The sequence below is a fragment of the Octopus sinensis genome, linkage group LG8 (assembly GCF_006345805.1).
Source record: "Octopus sinensis linkage group LG8, ASM634580v1, whole genome shotgun sequence".
NCBI lineage: Eukaryota > Metazoa > Mollusca > Cephalopoda > Octopoda > Octopodidae > Octopus > Octopus sinensis.
Genome location: NC_043004.1, coordinates 6,193,828 through 6,213,487, shown reverse-complemented (window position 1 = coordinate 6,213,487; position 19,660 = coordinate 6,193,828). Strand labels below are relative to the sequence as shown.

Genomic DNA, 19,660 nt, shown 5'->3' with positions numbered 1-19,660 from the left:
TGTAGTGGTCTAATCTGATAGCATTTATCTTGCTGCTTACAAGTTAGTAACCATTTACCTATATACATGATGCAGGCATGGGTATAACTGTGTAGATAAGCTTCTCAATCATGTGGTTTTGAGTTCAGTCCCACTGCATGGCAACTTAGGCAAGTATTTTCTACTATCATACAAGTGATATTGCTTGTTTCCAGTCTTCCATGAAAACCATGTCTGGCTATGAGAAAATATTACTTTGCTTGGAACCAAGTGAGAGCTAATCACAGGAAGGGTATCTAACCATAGAAAATCTACCTCATCAAATTCTGACCAATCCATGCAAGCACAAAAAAGTGGGCATTAAATGATGATGGTGATGCAGTTATAAACTCGGCAGATTACATGACAGGATGGAACTGCTCAAATATGGAGGACATATATGAGATATTATCAGAAAGTTTCTGACTGCATGTGTTGTGATTGTGCTGTTCAATATAACTGCCTGTACAGCTGAACATCATTTGTTGCCAGCCTGCTGAGCCAGTCTACAAATAAGCTTCATACTTTCTAGTCATTTTCAATTATGTGAGTTATTGTAATGGTGTGTTAGAACAGGTCTGTGATATTAACAATGGCTACAGAATTTGATCAATTTACTAATGTGTCCATGTGCACGTGTGTGTGACATCACATGATGGTTGTAAACAGGTTTAACCACCATACAAGAAATGTTGTCCATTTCCAGTCATCTGTGGAAGATGCTTCACCATGGGGGAAATATTAACTTGCTTTGAAGCAGTTTAGGGTTAGCAACAGGGAGAACATCCAGCTGTAGAAAATCTGCCTCAACAAATTCTGTCTAATGTATGCAAGCATAGGTTGTTAAACCAGTGATGATGATGATGATGATGTACCTGTATTAAATTTTGTATAAAGCAGCAAGTCTGCTACCAAGACCTTTTGAAATGTTTCTAGTTTTTGGTGATCATGCTTTAGGTCAAGCACATGTTTTTGAGTGGTACGAGGTTCTCAAAGTTGAAGTGTTGATTGAAGATGATGAGCTTTCAAAGTGACTAGTCATACTAAATATTAGAAAATGTAGGGAAATTTCATGAACTCATCCATGAGACCCAGCACCAAACAATCTTTTGCTTCTCTCATGACTGAAATCAATTATAAAGTCTACCAGGAGATTCTTACAGAAAATCTGAATGTGTATTATGTTCATTGCCCTTTGTTTTTGCTTGACCATTTCCTGCTGTGGTTTTGTGTTTTTTTATTTTTTTTGACTAAAAAGAAATTAAATCTTAAATGGTGACCTCACCAGTGCTGGTGTTACAAAGAAAACACCCCCAGTACCCTCTGTAATGTGGATGTCATGAGGAAGGGTATCCAGCCATAGAAATTACAACAAAACAGACATTCAGACAGAATGTAGTCCTCTGACTCATCAGATCCTTTTACTATAGGCACAAGGCCTGAAATTTTGTGGGGAGGGTGCCAGCCAATTAGATTGACCCCAGTATGCAACTGGTACTTAATTTATTGACCCCGAAAGGATGAAAGGCAAAGTTGACCTCGGCAGAATTTGAACTCAGAATGTAGCGACTAGCAAAATACCACTAAGCATTTCATCTAGTGTGCTCTGCTAGCTCTCCTGACTCATCCAACCCATACCACCATGGAAGATGTACAGTAAATGATGATGATGGTGATGTGGCAGATAGTAAGTAAAATTGAAAGATTCACAGGCAGCATTGAACAACCTTCAGGAAGAGGATTTCTGCCATGTTTCTGAGACATACATGATGGAGCTGTGATTGCTGTTATATTCTCAAGGGAACTATTTCAAAGGAGATGGAACTTGAATATAAATGATATATGAAATACATTATTTGTTGGAGTACAGCTGTACTTTTACAGGGCTGATTTGGGAACTTCCTGATACACCCTCATATTTTTACAATCCAAATTTTTCTGTAATCTAAATTAAATTTTTATCTTTCAGCTCCTTTTATTGTTGTTACCTATTTTATTTTGGTCGCAGTGTCATGGGACACAAAACAGCTTTTCACATCTTAATGTTATTTCATTATAATATTAATTGCTTTCTTTTCTGTTTTCAGTCTTATGCGCGCAGCGTGTAACCCAGATGACTAGAACATACAATGATATTGAGGCTGTGACTCGTCTGCTCGAAGAGGTAAGCAATGGAATTAGTTTTCATTAGTGTTTCGTACCTGATTGTTTTCTGAAATAGGTACGTTAAACCTCAGTAAGTGTTGCATATGTCTCAAGTCGTCAGAATTTTAAGAAAAAAAATCTTTTTATTTCTTCATTATTATTAGCGGTTTCTTTTGTTTCTGGAACTTACCAAATAAAATTTTGTGAATGTATAAACATCTTGTTCATTTATATAAAACAGATGTTTTTTGGCGGTTTTGTTTAGAAGAAGAGAACATTGTTTTTTTGGGGTTTTTTTGGATGAGGTTCCATGACAATGGAAATAAATAGATGGAAATATAGGTAGGTAAATTAGCTGAGAGATAGGTAGATAGATAGATAGATAGAGATAGAGAGAAGGGGGATCTCCATTCCTATTCACCATTCATTTATTTAGTCATTTACAATTATATTAGAATGGGTTTAAGGATGGTGACCTCTTCAAAAAAAAAGTACAGGTGTGGTGTGGTCATCACTGAAAGTCTTTTTGCTTTCTTTCTCTTTTCCCCTCTTTTTTTTTTTAATGTGTGTGTTACATAAAAAGCACCTTGAGTGGTTGGCAGTCAGAAGGGCATCCAGCTGTTGAAATCTTGCCAAAACAAACAATTGGAGCTGGGTGAAGCTCTCTAGCTTGCCAGCTCCTATCAAACCATCCAACCCATGTCAGCATGGAAAATAGACATTTGATGATGATGTTATATTTATCATCAGTAAATCGTAAATCTAAAATCAAAGCATCTATTTAACATTATTCTGAGTAGCTAAGGTCAAGACATTCCATCCTTGGGAACCACTTAGTCTCTCAAAAATATGGAACATTTTGACCTCAGCTACTCCATTAAGAACATTCCTACACCATCTAACAATCTGTACACTTGAATACTGCTGGAAATGTGTGTGTGTACACATAAGCATGCACCCCACTATGAATGGACAAAGTTTGTATATGGCATGGCTATGTGATTAATAAGCTCGCTTAGCAACCATGTGGTTTTGGGTTCAGTCTCTCTGCATGACACCTTAGGCAAGTGACTGTTATAGCCCCAGGCTGACCAATGACTTGTGAATAAACTTGGTAGATGAAAACTGCAAGGAAGGCTGTAGTGTGTGTTTGTGTTTGTCCACTGCTGCCACCACTTGAGAACTGGTATTTGTTTGTTTACATTCCTATTACTTAGTGGATTAGCAAAAAAGACTAATAAAATAAATACCAGATTTTTCAAAAAAGTACTGGGTTCAATTTATGTAACTAAACCCTTCAATGTGATACCCCATCATAACCACAGTGATTGCAAGTTTTATTCACTTGTTTTTTACTTATGCCCCATTCTGAAATAACCCACACCCTACCATAACATTGCCACACCCTACCAAAATATTGCCACGCCCTACCAAAATATTGTCACACCCCATTGAAATATTGCCATGCCCTATCAAAATATTTCCACACCCTACTAAATTAGTGGCATACCCTACTAGTGAGGCATACACTCCACTTTGAGTAAAGGAAAAATATTGCATATTCCTTGCTAACATTGAGCAGTGTCCTTTTAATTCTCATTTGACTATGTCACTTTCTCTCTCTCTCTCTCTCTCTCTCTCTCTCTCTCTCTCTCTCTCTCTCTCTCTCTTCTCTCTCTCTCTCTCTCTCTCTTTCTCTTTCTCTCTCTCTCTCTCTCTCTCTTCTCAGCCAGGCGTCCATAAATTTTATTACTGTGAATGTGAAAGGCTTCATTCATATCTTTGATTACCACCACCTGGGATATGTATCATTATTTATTGGTATCAATATGTCAGGCATAATAAATTAGTGTTCAAAATTAACCAGGGGTTGCTATGCAACAAATGCATAAATGGCTCAATAATAATAAGTAGAAGATAATATTTAAAATTCTATCAATAATATATAGATATTCTTTTCTCTGGCTTTACTTTAAATGCTGACATGGCTGTCTGGTTAAGAAACTTGCTTTCCAACCAAGTGGGCTTGGATTCAGTCCCACTGCATGTCACCCTGGGTAAGTGTCTTCTACTGTAGCCCCTGGCCAATGAAAAGCCTTGTGGGCTGATGTGGTAGAAGGAAACTCTGTTTGTGTGAGTACCTTTGGCTAGACATTATGTGAAGGCTGTAAATGAACATCATCGTCATACAAGTGAAATTTTTTTGTCTCAAGTAATGACCATGTTTAGCAATGGAAAAATATTACCTTGCTTGGAACAGGTGAAGGTTTGCATCAGGAAGGTTATCCAGCTTTAGAAAAAACCTGCCTCAACCAATTTTGTCTGATCTGTGCAAGCCTGATAAAGTGGACATTAAAATGGTGATGGTGACTTCAGTTATTTCTGGCCATTTGTATATTCAGTGGTAAATTGAATGTTCACACTGCATACAGTATCATAGCTCAGAAAATGATTTTATTTTTCCTGTTTTTATGTATTAACTTTGACTTCAGATATGTCCTCTGCCCTATGGGTGGTCAAACTGAGTTGTACTATGGAAGTCATATACTTTCTATATTGAATAATGACTTATCATACAATTCCTCTGGTTAGGCTGCAAGAAACAGAAAACATTAAAGAAATTAGGAAATATTGACCGTTTAGCATTTAAACCAGTCAAATCCAGCCCAGATATTCTCTCTGTTTTATGGCCAAACTGACCAGATCCAGCCTTTCACAACTACCCTACTATAATCTCAATATTTTCAGCTAAAATCATTGTTTGACGTCTGCCTTGAACAGTTTGACATGAGCTGGCCAGGCATGAGCCTGCACCAGACTTCTGTGTTTGTTTTGGTATGGGTTTTACAGCTGGATGCCCTTCCTAACATCAACCACCTGGCAGTGCTATTTACATGGCACAAGCATAGGTGAGGCCAATTTTGGCAGGGTTTTTACAGCTGGATACCCTCTCAAACACCAACCACTTTACAGTGTGGACTGGTTACTTGCTGCATGTATAAAAATGTTCTGGAAATGTTGAGGATTGAATCCAGACCCTTTCGCACACAAAACAAATGAAATGTCTTCATTAAATATATTGATAAGATTGTATAACATCATGAAAATATTTTCTTTCTTTTTTTATCAATATGCAAGTGAATTTATATAATTTTCTTTGTTTTTCCTTATAAGACCAAACATATTAAGTAAATATCTAATAACTAATTTCTGTACCTTATCATGTTATTTTATTCAAGTAAACCTGAGATATAACCACTTCAAATTATCTTAGTGACATATTTGTTGCAAATATTTCCAAACTTTCTTCTAAAAGCTGCTAACTTTCTTGGTTGTTTAGATAATATTTTTAGATTTACTTCTCTGTCAGTTACTATTATAACTTCAGTTATTTGACTACAAATTTACTTTGTAATGTTATTGCTAAATAACATTGCAGTCAAAGCTGTGTTGTCAGTGACTAAATAACTGCAAAAACGGTGCAATGAAATCTGATTGGTTGATAGGAACAGGATTGGATGTGAAGGTAAAATATTTGCTCAGAGAGTTTACTAGAAGCAATGCTAAGTGGTATTAGCGTTGGAAATAAGCCTAGTGGTAAATATAGTGGATATTATCACAAGCAGATGGGAAAGTATTAGCAAAATGAGACAATTTGGCATGGCTGTTTGGACACTGATGATTTGGCATGGCTGGCTGGACATCCAGCCGCATTTTGTGACCGTTCTTTTTGGCACTGAAGACGCGCATGCATGCACATACACACACAGAGGCATTGCAATTTATTAATTGAAGAAGATTGCCAAATACTTTCTCTCTCCTCATACACATAAAAAGAAATATACTCACACACTTAAACAGAGGGAGAGAGAGTGAGTGAGATTGTGGAGAATACCAGTGCCAAAACAGCTGTACCAAAATGTCTCGTGCACATATTTCAATTTGCAGCAAAATGGTTTCCTTCTTTACAAATGACAAACGATAAGCAATGTGTTGCTGAATAATAGTGAAACATGGATAACAAAAGCACTCACAGAGCACAAACCTCTACCAAGGCAATACCGGCATCCTCTCAACAATTAGCCAGAGATGATTTTTAAAATGAGAATATCTAAAACTCAGCTGCTTTCACTGACTAAAAATGAACCCGCTTGCTCTCAAAAATTGATTAAAAAACCAGGAAAGATTATCTAGAATCCTTGTCCAGTACCGGATTGATCCCAAAATCTAATCAGTTTGTGCCAGTCATGAGGCCAAACATCCCGGAAAGTTTCATCTGAATTCATTCAGCGGTTCTTGAGATATCTTGTCCTCGGACAAATAAACAAACATGACTGAAAACAATACCTCTGCCTTCACTGAGGCGGAGGTAATAAATGCATAATTTTTTAATCAATTGGAAAATAATTAGTTGAGTACACTCCTTCAAATGGACAGGTTGCTTGACACCAAATACATTATTGTTTTCATTAATGTCCTCTTGTTTGTATTAGCATTCAATTCATGAATTTGTGACTGAAACAATTGTCACCTGTGGTCGGCTGTTACTGACCAGGTCAGATTTAATTTCAAAGCAATCTGCATTCCAGCATAGTAATCTGTTGATATTTCAATGAATAATTAATCTTAGATTTCCCTTGATGACCTGTTGGCATATCTTCAGCTGCCTGCTATGGTGGCACTGCCAATCCAAACACACAGTTGGGTTTGGATATTGATACATATGACCAAAATAATGAAAGGGTGGGTTTTGAGTGCTGATGATAGTGGCTTGCGAGAGAAACCTGGCTCCCATTGATGAGGTGAATATGAAATTTCTTTCAAAATCCTCTTGTTAAAGCGCTCCAAACAAGGTTCTCTGCTCATAGAAACAACAAATTTACCAAAGAAGGTGGCGAGCTGACAGAAATGTTAGCACGCTGGGCGAAATGCTCAGCGGTATTTCATCTGCCATTACGTTCTGAGTTCAGATTCCACCAAGGTTGACTTTGCCTTTCATCCTTTCAGAGTCGATAAATTAAGTACCAGTTGCATACTAGGGTCAATGTAATCGACTTAATCTCATTGTATGTCCTTGTTTGCCCCCTCTATGTTTAGCCCCTTGTGGGCAATAAAGAAAAAAGAAACAACTTTACCAAAGAATAAGCATACTTGGCCTGGATCACAGATTTTAATCTGAATTTCATCTCCCTTCAGTATCAGAATGTTATTCTTGGACTAGCTTGTTGTTAGGAATGCTCATGGCTAACTGAATTCTGTGATATTTCTATTATGTAATCTAGTTCTTTTAATTCTGTTTTCATAAATTATATTGATGTAGTCACCTTGACTGGCTTCCATGCCAGTGGCACATAAAAAGCACCAGCAGATCGTGGCCGTTGCCTGCCACCTCTGGTCCCTGTGTCGCTGGAATGTAAAAAGTACCCACTACACTCACAGAGTGGTTGGCGTTAGGAAGGGCATCCAGCTGTAGAAACACTGCCAGATCAGACTGGAGCCTGGTGCAGCCTCCTGACTTCCCAGACCCCAGTCGAACCATCCAACCCATGCTAGCATGGAAAGCGGACGTTAAACGATGATGATGATGATTGGTTTTGTCATACAATTGTTCTCAGGTTTAAACTCTTTATTGCTCCGGTCAGTCCTTTTGTATGCCTAATTAGAGTCCAAATTCTGAATTATCCAGATTTTTATCCAGACATTCACCGGAAACAATAGTTATATTGGCAGTATGTTTGCTTTTTCTTTTTGTTTGTTTTTATTTGGAATGTAATTCCAAATGTTGAATGTTGTTTGCTTGTGAAATCAGCTGAGAGGACCTTTGTGCCATATATGTAGCAAAACTTGTGAGCTTAACCAAACTGGATAGATTCTATAACATTGAACGAGTGCTGTGCACAACATCCTGTCCTAGCTGGTAATGAAAATAAATGTACTATGTGTGGATGATGGGTTTGTTGGTTGTGTGTGTGTGTGTGTGTTTTTGTAATCCTCATCATTGTCATTTTAACATCCACTTTTCCTCACCTGCATGGGTCAGATGGAGTTTATTGAGGTAGATTTTCTATGGCTGGATGCCCTTCCTGTTGCCAACCTTTACCTATTTCTCATAGAATATTGGAAAGAAGTGACATTACTTGTATGACAGTAATAATTATGCAGTGTCAAGACACACATTCAGCTGTAGAAAATCTGCCTCAACTGACTCTGTATGGCCTTTGCAAGCATTGGAAAACTGGACAGTAAAACTGATGATGAGGGATAGAAAAAGAAATGATTGTTTAATAACTTTGCTTAACCTGGCTGTGTATAGGCACAGGAGTGGCTGTGTGGTAAGTAGTTTGCTTATCAATCACATGCTTCCGGGTTCAGTCCCACTGTGTGGCACCTTGGGCAAGTGTCTTCTACAATAGCCTCAGGCTGACCAAAGCCTTGAGAGTGGATTTGGTAGACGGAAGCTGCAAAAAGATCATATATAGATATATATATATATATTATATATATATATATATATATATATATATATATATATATATGTATGTATGTATATGTTTGAGTGTGGTTGTTGCCAGTGCCGCCTGACTGGCTCCTGTGCCGGTGGCACATAAAAAGCACCATTCAAGCATGGTCGATGCCAGTGGCACGTAAAAAACACCCGCTACACTCTCAGAGTGGTTGGCATTAGGAAGGGCATCCAGCTGTAGAAGCTTTGCCAGATCAGATTGGAGCCTGGTGCAGTATGGAAAGTGAACGTTAAACAATGATGATGATGTTTGTGTGTCTGTGTTTGTCCCCACAACATCACTTGACAATCATAACTTAGCAGTTCAGCAAAAGAGACTGATAGAATAAGTACTAGGCTTACAAAGAATAAATAAGTCCTGAGGTCAAATGACTGAAACAAATAAAAGAATAAATATTTTGAGATTTATTCCACACCTCATACTTTGGTCAAATTCTTTCTTAAATCCAAATGCTTTAACTGATTCATGCTCATGTTTTTTTTTTGGGGGGGGGGGGCTTTTTGTTTTGTTTTTTAAAACTCTCTGAAGCAGAAGATGTAAAAATATCTTAGAATTTTGATGCCAATAATGCTTTGTTGTGAAGTGATGAGCTTTCAGGATTATTAACACACCAGACAAAATGCTCAGCAGCATTTCATTTGTCTTTATGTTCAAAGTTCAAATTCCACTGAGGTCATCTTTGCCTTTCATCCTTTTGGGACACTGGGGTTGATGTAACAAACTTACACCCCACCCATCCCCCCAATTGCTGTCCTTGTGCCAAAATTTGAATCGATAATTCTTTATTGTTTCAATGAAAAGAAAAAGAAAACAAAATTGGTTTCTACATTGTAGTTGTTTATTTTAATGCTTTTTCTTGGCTCTCTGCAACTTGCTTTATAATTCTTTAAAAAAAAAAAAAACATAATTTACAAAGAAATAATTAGTGAGAGTGAATGGTCTAGAATTGAGATGGGGAGAGGAAGAAAGCAGCCAGTTTATTAATACACTTTCTTGTCAGCATTACTCAGAATTTTACCTCATACCTTCCCTCCCGCCCTCCTTCCCCGCTCTCTCTCAGTTTCTCTTTCTCTCTGTCTGCTTCCTGCAACCTTAGCTAGCTTGGTTCTCTTACTACTGTGCTATATACCATTATTCCCATAGCAGCAGCAGCCGATTATTATTACATCAGATACATCGTAGGCAGAAGAACGGATCCCCATGTCCTTTATAGAAATTGCGTAATTTTTTATACTTTTTGTTTTTAATGGAGACCTTTGATGAGGATTTAGATCCATTTGCTCTTGCTACTAGAGAGCACATCAGAGAAGAAGAAGAAGCTGTCGAACATATCTTAGCTATTGTTGAAAATGTAAGTTTGATATTTTCTTAAATTACACTCCTCGCAACTTGAATTGACAAAACTGGGTAAGGTTGGTTATTCTGTGTAATTTCTTGAAATAGTTACTACTAATATGGTGGATGTGCCTATCTCTGTTATTCACTTACTATGATCTGATAGTATAATGGCAATAATTGGTTTCTGTAGTGTGTAGTGTTTAATGGTAAAAGTTTAGTCTGGTTTTCTTCATCTGGGTGTACATTTTGTTTACAATGGCAGGTTTTTCCTAATACTTTTGATACATTCTGAAGAATATGGTTTCTTTTAAGAAATAAAATAAAAGACCTTTGTCAAAGTAAATAGTGTGGAATAAATCTTAGAATTTTGTTCAACAAAGTTGCTAACAGCCTTTTTTGTTATTTGTTTATTCATTTTGTTATTTAACTGTTTGTTTCCTTGTATTTACCACAGTAGTAAATGTATAAAAAAACAGCCACAGTAGCTAATAAGAAAGCGATTAGTGATGGTGGTGATGATGCTAGTAATAGTTATAATACTAGTTTTTTACATAAGCATGAGACCTCTAAGAATTTAAAGTGGGATTGGAAATATGATATTCTTGCAGTTTCCAAGGACATGCCTGCGTCACTACCATACAAATGATAAAGATAATACCAATGATGTAAACACAACTAAAAAAAAAAAACGAAAAATTTCCCTTTGTTTTCCTTTATGCTTTGTCGATCCATTTATCATCTCATTACAAGCCCTTGGCGCTACTGTTTTCTGTTCTTTGTTCTGACTTTAGTATAGAATAGGTCATTTATTTATGGTTCAGCCGTCATTTTTTATTTTGGGAGTGAAGCTGAGAGATGCAAGAGAAAGAGAGAGAGAGTGTGTGTGTTTGTAGTTGTATAGTGAATTGAAAGGAAAGAAGATGTGTGTGTGTGTGCGTGCATGTGTGTGTATTCATGCATGCGTATACATTGATGTAAACATTTGGCAGCCTATATTGGTTGTGTGAAAATTAATATATTTAGCCATCAATCTGTTTTAACCTTCCCCTGAACTATTCTTTTTGATATGTTGCACTAGCAATAACCACAAACAGTTGAGAAATATTGATATTTTTTATTTATTTAAAAAAAGTATTTATTTACTATTTCATCAAATTGAAAATATTGAAGCATTACTGTGTAGAAGTTACCATTAAACCACGCTTTTGTGCTACTATCCACCCTCTTCTTCCCACTGTTCCTCTGTCCATTTCCTCTCTTATGCTCACCTTCTTCTACCTTGTGAGTTTACTCTGGCACTTTCCATTACTACCATCTTTATCTTCTTCCCACTTACTATCACTCACCCTTATATAATGCAGAGTAACTACGTATCTTCTCTAAAGCAAGGCACATCTGCTTGTCCCTACATCAAACTTTAGCCTTTTAGCAACTGGTATAAAGCATCTCTCCTTCCCAAATATTGCCTTCCCAACTTAATAGTGAGAGCTTTTTCCATTTTTCTCTGGTTTTTTTTTTTTCTGTCTTGTAAGTTATATGGCAACCACATTAGTGCCAAGATGCCAAGAAAAGAATAAAAGCACCTGTGATACACCGTAAAGAGATGGACATTAAGAAAGGCATCCAGATGTAGAAATCGTGCCAAAACTGATACTAGAGCTCCACATAGCCCCACAGCTTACCAAATCCTATCCAATCCATGCCTGCATGGAAAACTGATGTTAAATGATGTTGATCATCATTTATTGTTGAAATGTCATTTGAAGTACATAGGTGCTTTTGTCATACAATAAGGCAGAAAAATATTGAGCTTATATATTAAGAAAAACCTAGGTATAACAACTGTCTTGTGAGAAAACCACATAAGGTTTTTTGAGATGTTCATGTCATGAAGAATCAAAATCTCAGAGAAACAAAAGCATAGAGATACCATATTTGATAGCATAAATGATGCACAGGTATATTGGGCATACCCCTATTTTAATTGCACACATTTAACATTAAGCAAAATTATCTTATGGCAGACCCAAGTTTACATATCAGACTTGGGGTAATTTTTTAAAGAACATGCATTTTATATGTCATCAAATGCTATAGCTTCATGGTCCCATTTAAATATAAACTGAAGCGAAGTATGTTGGGCTGTGAGAAGAGGAGAAACTAAAACATTCAGCAAAGTTTTTCATCAGAAAAGAAATAGTGAAACGCTACTCAATATTGTGGCTGTGGCCAGTGCCTCCTGACACATAAAAGGCACCATCCGAACATGGCTGATGCCAGTACACACTGACTGGCCCTCGTGCCAGTGGCATGTAAAAAGCATTATCTGACATGATGGATGCTAGACCCACCTGACTAGCTCCTGTGCTGGTGGCACGTAAAAAGCACTATCCGAACATGGTTGATGCCAGTACCCCCTGACTGGCTCCTATGCCAGTAGCATGTAAAAAGCACCCACTACACTTTTGGAGTGGTTGGAATTAGGAAGGGCATCCAGCTGTAGAAACATTACCAGATCAGATTGGAGCCTGGTGCAGCCTCCTGGCTCTCCAGACTTCAGTCAAACCGTCCAACTCATGCCAGCATGGAAAGCAGACATTAAACAATGCTGATGATGATTAATTTTGCTGTTCTTACAGCCTACACCTTTCTAGTTATGTTTCCAGTTTGATCCATGTTAATGCAGGCCAATTCTAGGGACTGTCCACAAATCAGGTTTATGTTCTTGCTAGTAGTTGAGATTTTATTGTTAAAAATGGTGCAGCCAAGTTTTCCAATAATTTACTTTTCATTGATAGATTTAAGTTTATTGATTTCTTTATAGATAAATTATAGAATAGGTGTTATTCATTCGTCATTGTTTTAATGTCCACTTTTCCATGCAGATGGAATTTGATACAGATTTTCAACAGTTGAATACCTTTATTGCCAACCTGCACCTGTTTCTAAGCAAGATAGTGTTTGCCTCATAGCCAGACGTGTTTTCACGGACATTTGGAAGTGACCAACATGGCTTGTGTCTTATTTATATAATTTACATTTGACGGATATTTGTAAATGTAAATAATGTAAATAATTCTTCATTGCTTAAATATAGAACTGTATGGCTTGTATCATAATAATCATACAACTGTCATGCAATGTCACGACAAGGAAACACAAATATGCATGCACTCACAAACACATATGTACATATACACACACACACACACATACATACATGCACACGTACACACTTACACACATACGTACACACATGTATGCATGCACATACACACATGTATGCATGCACATACACATACATACACACATACGCATATGCACACGCACACATGCATACATACACATACACATGCATGCACACTACATACATGCATATATAGATACATACACACATGACAAGCTTCTTTCAGTTTCTGTCTACTAAATCCACTCACAAAGCCTTGTTTGACTCTGTGCTATAGTAAAAGGCACTTACCCCAGGTATCACGCCGTGGGGCTGGACTCAGACCCATCTGGTTGAGAAGCAAACTGAATAACTGCACAGCCACTCCTGCGCCTATATGAGTAGATTTCATAATTGACCTAAAACAGCTGTTGCAAGAACTTGATATTGTTCGTGGTCTTGTTCAAATACAGATAAGGTCATTTGATATATAACAAACAAGTAAAACAACAAAGCTGAAATCAAAATACTTTTCTCAAGTTCACCTCTCACTGTCCTTTTGACTTTAGTCAGAAAAGGGCCACAAAGAAGGTTATGTTACAGTCTTTTAAAATTTTTCCGGTTGGTCTTCCTCCTCTCTAGGCACAGGCAAGGCTGTTTTGGTAAGAAGTTCATTTTGCAACCATGTGGTTTTGAGTCTAGTCCCACAGCAAGGCACCTTGAGCATGTGTCTTCTACTACAGCCCCAGGCCAACCAATGCTTTGTGAGTGGATTTAGTCAACAAAAACTCTGTGGAAACAGTGTGTGTGCGTGCACACGCTTTCTTGTGTACTCCCTCTCTGCTGCTTGACAACTGGTGCTGGTTTGCTTACATTCCCATAACTTAACTGTTCAGCAAAAGAGACCAGACTTCTAATAAGTGCCAGACTTTAAAAAAAAAGATAAGTACTGGGGTTGATTTATTTGATTAAACCCTACAAGGCAGTGCTCCAGCATGACCATAGTTCAATGACTGAAACAAGTAAAAGATAAAAGATATGTTTAACCTGCTTATTTATCCCCTTAGGTTTGAATAAAGGATGTATTATCCCTTACCTTAAAGGTTTTGGTGATGTGATTGTTTATTTTGACAATGACATAGTAGGGTAGGTGCAAGAGGTTGGATCTGGACAGTCTGAACATAAAACATGTAGAATATTAGGACTGGATATGGCCGACTTACTGTATTTGATGGCCTATAAGACACACAAGTGCATAGGACACATCCTAGTCTTGGCTATACTTTTGTAAAATAAATCACCACTAAAATAATGTTTTAATTCTTCCACTTACCTGTAAAACTTTGTTATTACCGGTAATTATAAACAATTTATTGCATCCACATTCGTTATAGGCTAAGCTACTAGGCTACATCTACCTGACCTGATGTATAATTTCAGCCAACAGTCGTGAGTTTTGAGCCTACATTGAGTGCATTGGATGCTGGGGTGGTTTTAAGCCATTCTTGAGTAAAAAAAAAAGTGTGTCTTATAGGCCATCAAATGCAGTAAATGGTAAAATATAAATAAATTTTCATAAGAATATAACATTTGGAAAAAATGAAATTTGAAATAATGATTCACTGTAAGAGTCAACTGTTAATCATTTCATCATAAGGATTGTCTCATTGCTTTCATAAAGATCTCATCATAAGGATTGTCTCAAGTGTTTCAGGTCTATTTTCTTTCTACAGTGATTATTTTCTGAGACTTTATAACCAAATAACATTTTCATAATCTACATCCACCACTATGTTTTGGTTCCTTCAGTACTCTTGTAATGTCTCTTTATTTTGAAGGCAGTGAGTTGGCAGAAACGTTAGCACGCTGGGCGAAATGCTTGGCAGTATTTCGTCTGTCTTTTACATTCTGAATTCAAATTCCGCCAAGGTCGACTTTGCTTTCATCCTTTCGAGGTTGATAAATTAAGTACCAGTTGCATACTGGGGTCAATCTAATCGACTGACACCCCTCCCCCAAAATTTCAAGCCTTGTGCCTAGAGTAGAAAAGAATGTCTTTATTTTTGTTTATAGAATCATTATTTCCAATTTCATGCTCCCTTTTATCTGTTACTTGTTTCAGTCATTAGACACTGACCATGCTGGGGCACTACCTTGAAGAATTGACCCCAGTACTTTTTTTTAAACCTTGTATTTATTCTGTCGGTCTCTTTTGTTGAACTACTAAGTTACTAGGATATAAACATATCAAATCCACTCACAACGCTTTGGTCAGCCCAAGATTATAGTAGAAAGACACTTGCCTGTAATGCCATGCAGTGGGACTGAACCCGAAACCGTGTGATTGTGAGGTGGACTTCTTGCCACACAGCTGTAACTGCACCTATATTACAAAGAATGCAATGAATTTCAATGCACAGGTGTCTTTCATTAGCAAGACAATGGGATTACGTTTATCCTCACATTCTATAGAGGAATAGTGGAAGGTATGATGTAATCTGGTCATTAAAATAAGTATATTGTATACAGTTTGTTTTTCAAGAGGACTTTTAGTTTGTTTTTTTAACTTTTTTTATTATTGTGGTGGAAGGGGGCTTGTTTTTTAAAAAGTAATTTAACCCAGGGACAGAGTGGTTGTAATCCAGTTTCAGTTGTTTTCTGCGATTTAGTGTGAGTGGGAGAAGAACTCAAAATTCCAGGAACCCCTGTACTGGCATCATGTGAAATGCTCTTGTGCTGATGCTACATAAGTCACCTGGTACACTCTGTAAAGTGGTTGGCATTTGGAAGGGCAACCAGTTGTAGAAACCGTTTGAAAACGAACAACTGAAGCCTGTTTGAGCTCTCTGGCTTACCAGCTCCTGTCAAACCATCCAACCTATGCCAGCATGGAAAATCAACATTAATTGATGACTGGAACTGGTTGAGACTAATGTGGTTCATGTTCAGTTTGAATGCCTATTGATTGACGTCTGCAGGAGAGTTGTGGGCTGAGAGAGAATTTCTGGGGGCTGCAGTTTGGGAAAAACAATCAACTCATCAAAGTTTTTTAGAACAGGGTTCTAAAGGTAAAATGCAGCAGAGTTGATGAAAGGAAGAATATATATTTCTTTACTGCCCACAAGGGGCTAAACACAGAAAGGACAAACAAGGACAGACAAAGGGATTAAGTTGATTACATTGAACCCAGTGCGAAACTGGTACTTTATTTATCACCCCCAAAAGGATGAAAGGCAAAGTCGACCTCAGCGGAATTTGAACTCAGAACGTAATGACAGACGAAATACCGCTAAGCATTTCACCCGGCGCACTAACATTTCTGCCAGCTTGCTGCTTTAAGTTGATGAAAGGAAGAATATAACAAGTACTTAGGCTGAGCTCATTTAGAAGCAGAAGAGTTACAACTATTATTTAATTTGTTAAATGGTTAACCAATTGACAAATAAAAAATTAAGTAAAGTAGAAGCACTGTGTGTGTTTGTTACTGACTTAATTACTCTCCCAAAATATAACAAAATCTGTTTCAACTTTTGAATTCACATCAAGTATCTTGTAAACTAGATACAAAAATGAAATATTAGTAATTAATGTTTAGTTTGAATATTGCAGTGTTCCCTAGCGGGCACCCAGTGGACATTCTGAGGTTAACATCCACCTAATATGAAGTGAAAACTTTAACCACACAATACAAATATACACACACACACAAGACCATATACATTTCCTTGCCATCATGCATTTAGAATTTTAGTGTTGTCACTTACGAAGCTGTCTCAGAACAGACATGCACACTTTCCAGATTGTTGTCTTTGTTGCATCAGCATCATAATCATAGTTTTTACGTCCACATTTCCATGCTTGCATGGATCGGGGTGAAGTTTATAGAAGCAAATTATCTATAGCCTGATGCCCTTTCTGACACTAACCCCTCACCTGTTTCCAAGCAAGGTAATAATTCATGTTTGTGCAGAATATTGGAAACAAATGACACTGGTTGTATGACAATGACACTGTGTATCATTTACTAGCTAGAGGAGATGTCCTCTTGAGGTTAAAATATTGCAGTAGAGTCTGCTCGAACAGACAGTTATGTTAACCCATATATACTCCTGGTTGTGTTTTTGCAACACATAACCTGCTTGTTTGAATTGTTTGAATATGAACTCACCAGGAAACATCTGACTGAGCATACAAAATGTTCAGTAGTCAACACCCATAGCTAACAGTTGCATACTGTCCTTCTCTTCCAGATTGTGAAAGCTTACCATAATGTTTAATCTAAATAGAGTGAAATTTTTTATGGGCGATATATGGGTGAAAGTGGCTACGAATATTACTTGTCAATACAACTGCTGCATTGATCTCTAAGAGAGATTTTAGAATTAACACTTTTACTCATTTATAACTGTCACAGGATGTCAAGACAAGGAGAGACACAAACACACATACACACACCTTTTAGTTACCTTCTATGAAATCAACTTGCAAGTCTTTGGTCAGCTAAGGGCTATAGTAAAAGACATTTGCCCAAAGCAATATGGTGAAAAAACAAACTTCTCCGCCACATTAAATTATTATGTATCATCATCATTGAACATTTTCCATGCTGGCATGGGTTGGACGGCTCGACAGGAGCTGACAAGTCAGAGAACTACACAAGGCTCCAATTGTCTGTTTTGGCTTGGTTTCCAGGGCTGGGTGCCCTTTCTAATGTCAACCACTCTACAGAGTGTACTGGGTGCTTTTTACATGGCATCAGTACAGGGTTTTTGTATTGTTATCGTATTATTACATTTTAATCAATTTATATAATACTTAACCTAAAACAAGCTTTAATAAACACAATATATTGCTTCTCCAATCTGATCTATTTAAAGCTTTTGTGTGTGCTTCTGTTCACATGCTTGCAGTAGTTTGATTGTTGGCCCGTAATCAAAATTTCAAGCATGTTTTATTAGCATTCAGTATAGACATACAAATAAGCACTCCTGTATTATCTGTATATGTGGCACTTAAGATATATTTTTAGAACAAAACAACTAAACAATGATGTTTTGAATTTTTAATATCTTTTGTCGTATTGTTATGCTTCAAGTTAAACAACTGATAGTTTAACATGCAGTACGATTGTCTACGATGTCAAATGTTTGATAAGTCTACAGTCATTTGTTGCTATTTGATAACAAGGCATATAACTCTGCTTGTCTGAGTCTGGTTTTTCCAGCTTGTTTCTCAGGGGAACGGTCACTAGTAACCAGGAGAGTGATAGACATGCCACCAAGAATATACAAACACCCAAATTTGTATTTTACTTTTCCTATTCTTTCTACTAAATTCTCAAAGTTGTTTCCAGCAACAGCAGCAAAAATAGTAATAACAACAATAATCCTTTCTACTGAAAGCACAAGGCCAGCAATTTGGGGAGTGGGGACTAGTTGATTACATTGACTCCAGTATTTCATCGGTACTTATTTTATCAACCCTGAAAGGATGAAAAGCAAAGTTGACCTTGGTGGAATTTGAACTCAGAACGTAAAGACAGTTGAAATGTTGCTAAACATTTTGCCCAGCATGCTAACAATTCTGCCTGGTTGAATAATAATAGTTAATAATTATAGACAAATAGCTGAAGGAGATTCGAATATAATGTCCTGTAGAGTTTCTACAGAAAGTTTGCCTGTTAGGGACAGGAAAGATTATCAAGAGGGTTTTAAGCACTTTGAAAGGCTATTAAAAGCTTGTGGATACCTAAAGTCACAGGTAGTAACCTGCTACTCATATAAATTCTACCAGAATTAAGAACAAACCTGAGTCAAATCAATGATAATAATATTAATCATTTTGCTATAAAACTGATTAAGATCACATAATTTATTCTCATCTAATATGCAAGCAATAGATTTTTGTTTATTTATTAAGTTTGGTTCAAAAGCAGTTGGACTTGATAAATGTAAATTTTATAGGAAAGAGTTTCATGAAGGACAATTTATAAAAAGTTTCAGGAGTGGCTGTGTGGTAGGTAGCTTGCTTACGAACCACATGGTTCCGGGTTCAGTCCCACTGCATGGTACCTTGGGCAAGTGTTCTACTATAGCCTCGAGCCGACCAAAGCCTTGTGAGTGGATTTGGTAGACAGAAACTGAAAGAAGCCCGTTGTATATATGTATGTGTTTGTGTGTGTGTCCCACAACATCGCTTGACAACTGATACTGGTGTGTTTACGTCCCCGTAACTTAGCAGTTTGGCAAAGAGACTGATAGAATAAGTACTAGGCGTCCAAAGAATAAGTCCTGGGGTTGATGTGCTCGACTAAAGTGGTGCTCCAGCATGGCCACAGTCAAATGACTGAAACAAGTAAAAGAGAGTAATATTTTTAGAATGATTTTTTAAAAATATAATCTCATTATGTTGTGGACTTTGTACTTAAAAAGGAATAATTATCTAATCTCTTATCTTTATATTAACAGTT

The 19,660-nt window shown here is 37.1% G+C and overlaps 1 protein-coding gene across 14 annotated transcripts in view; it reads left to right on the top strand.

Annotated features, from left to right (window-relative positions):
• The window catches only part of LOC115214989 (trafficking kinesin-binding protein 1), a 257,960-nt gene that overhangs the window by 170,910 nt on the left and 67,390 nt on the right, over positions 1-19,660 (top strand). For 13 of the 14 annotated variants that reach the window (XM_029784096.2, XM_036505230.1, XM_036505233.1 and 10 more), the window contains one exon: positions 2,106-2,182. In XM_029784096.2, coding sequence (XP_029639956.1) covers positions 2,106-2,182 — 77 coding nt within the window. Of the gene's footprint in view, positions 1-2,105; positions 2,183-9,822; positions 10,039-19,660 lie in introns of those variants that run through there. The other variant, XM_029784098.2, reaches the window with a different exon arrangement.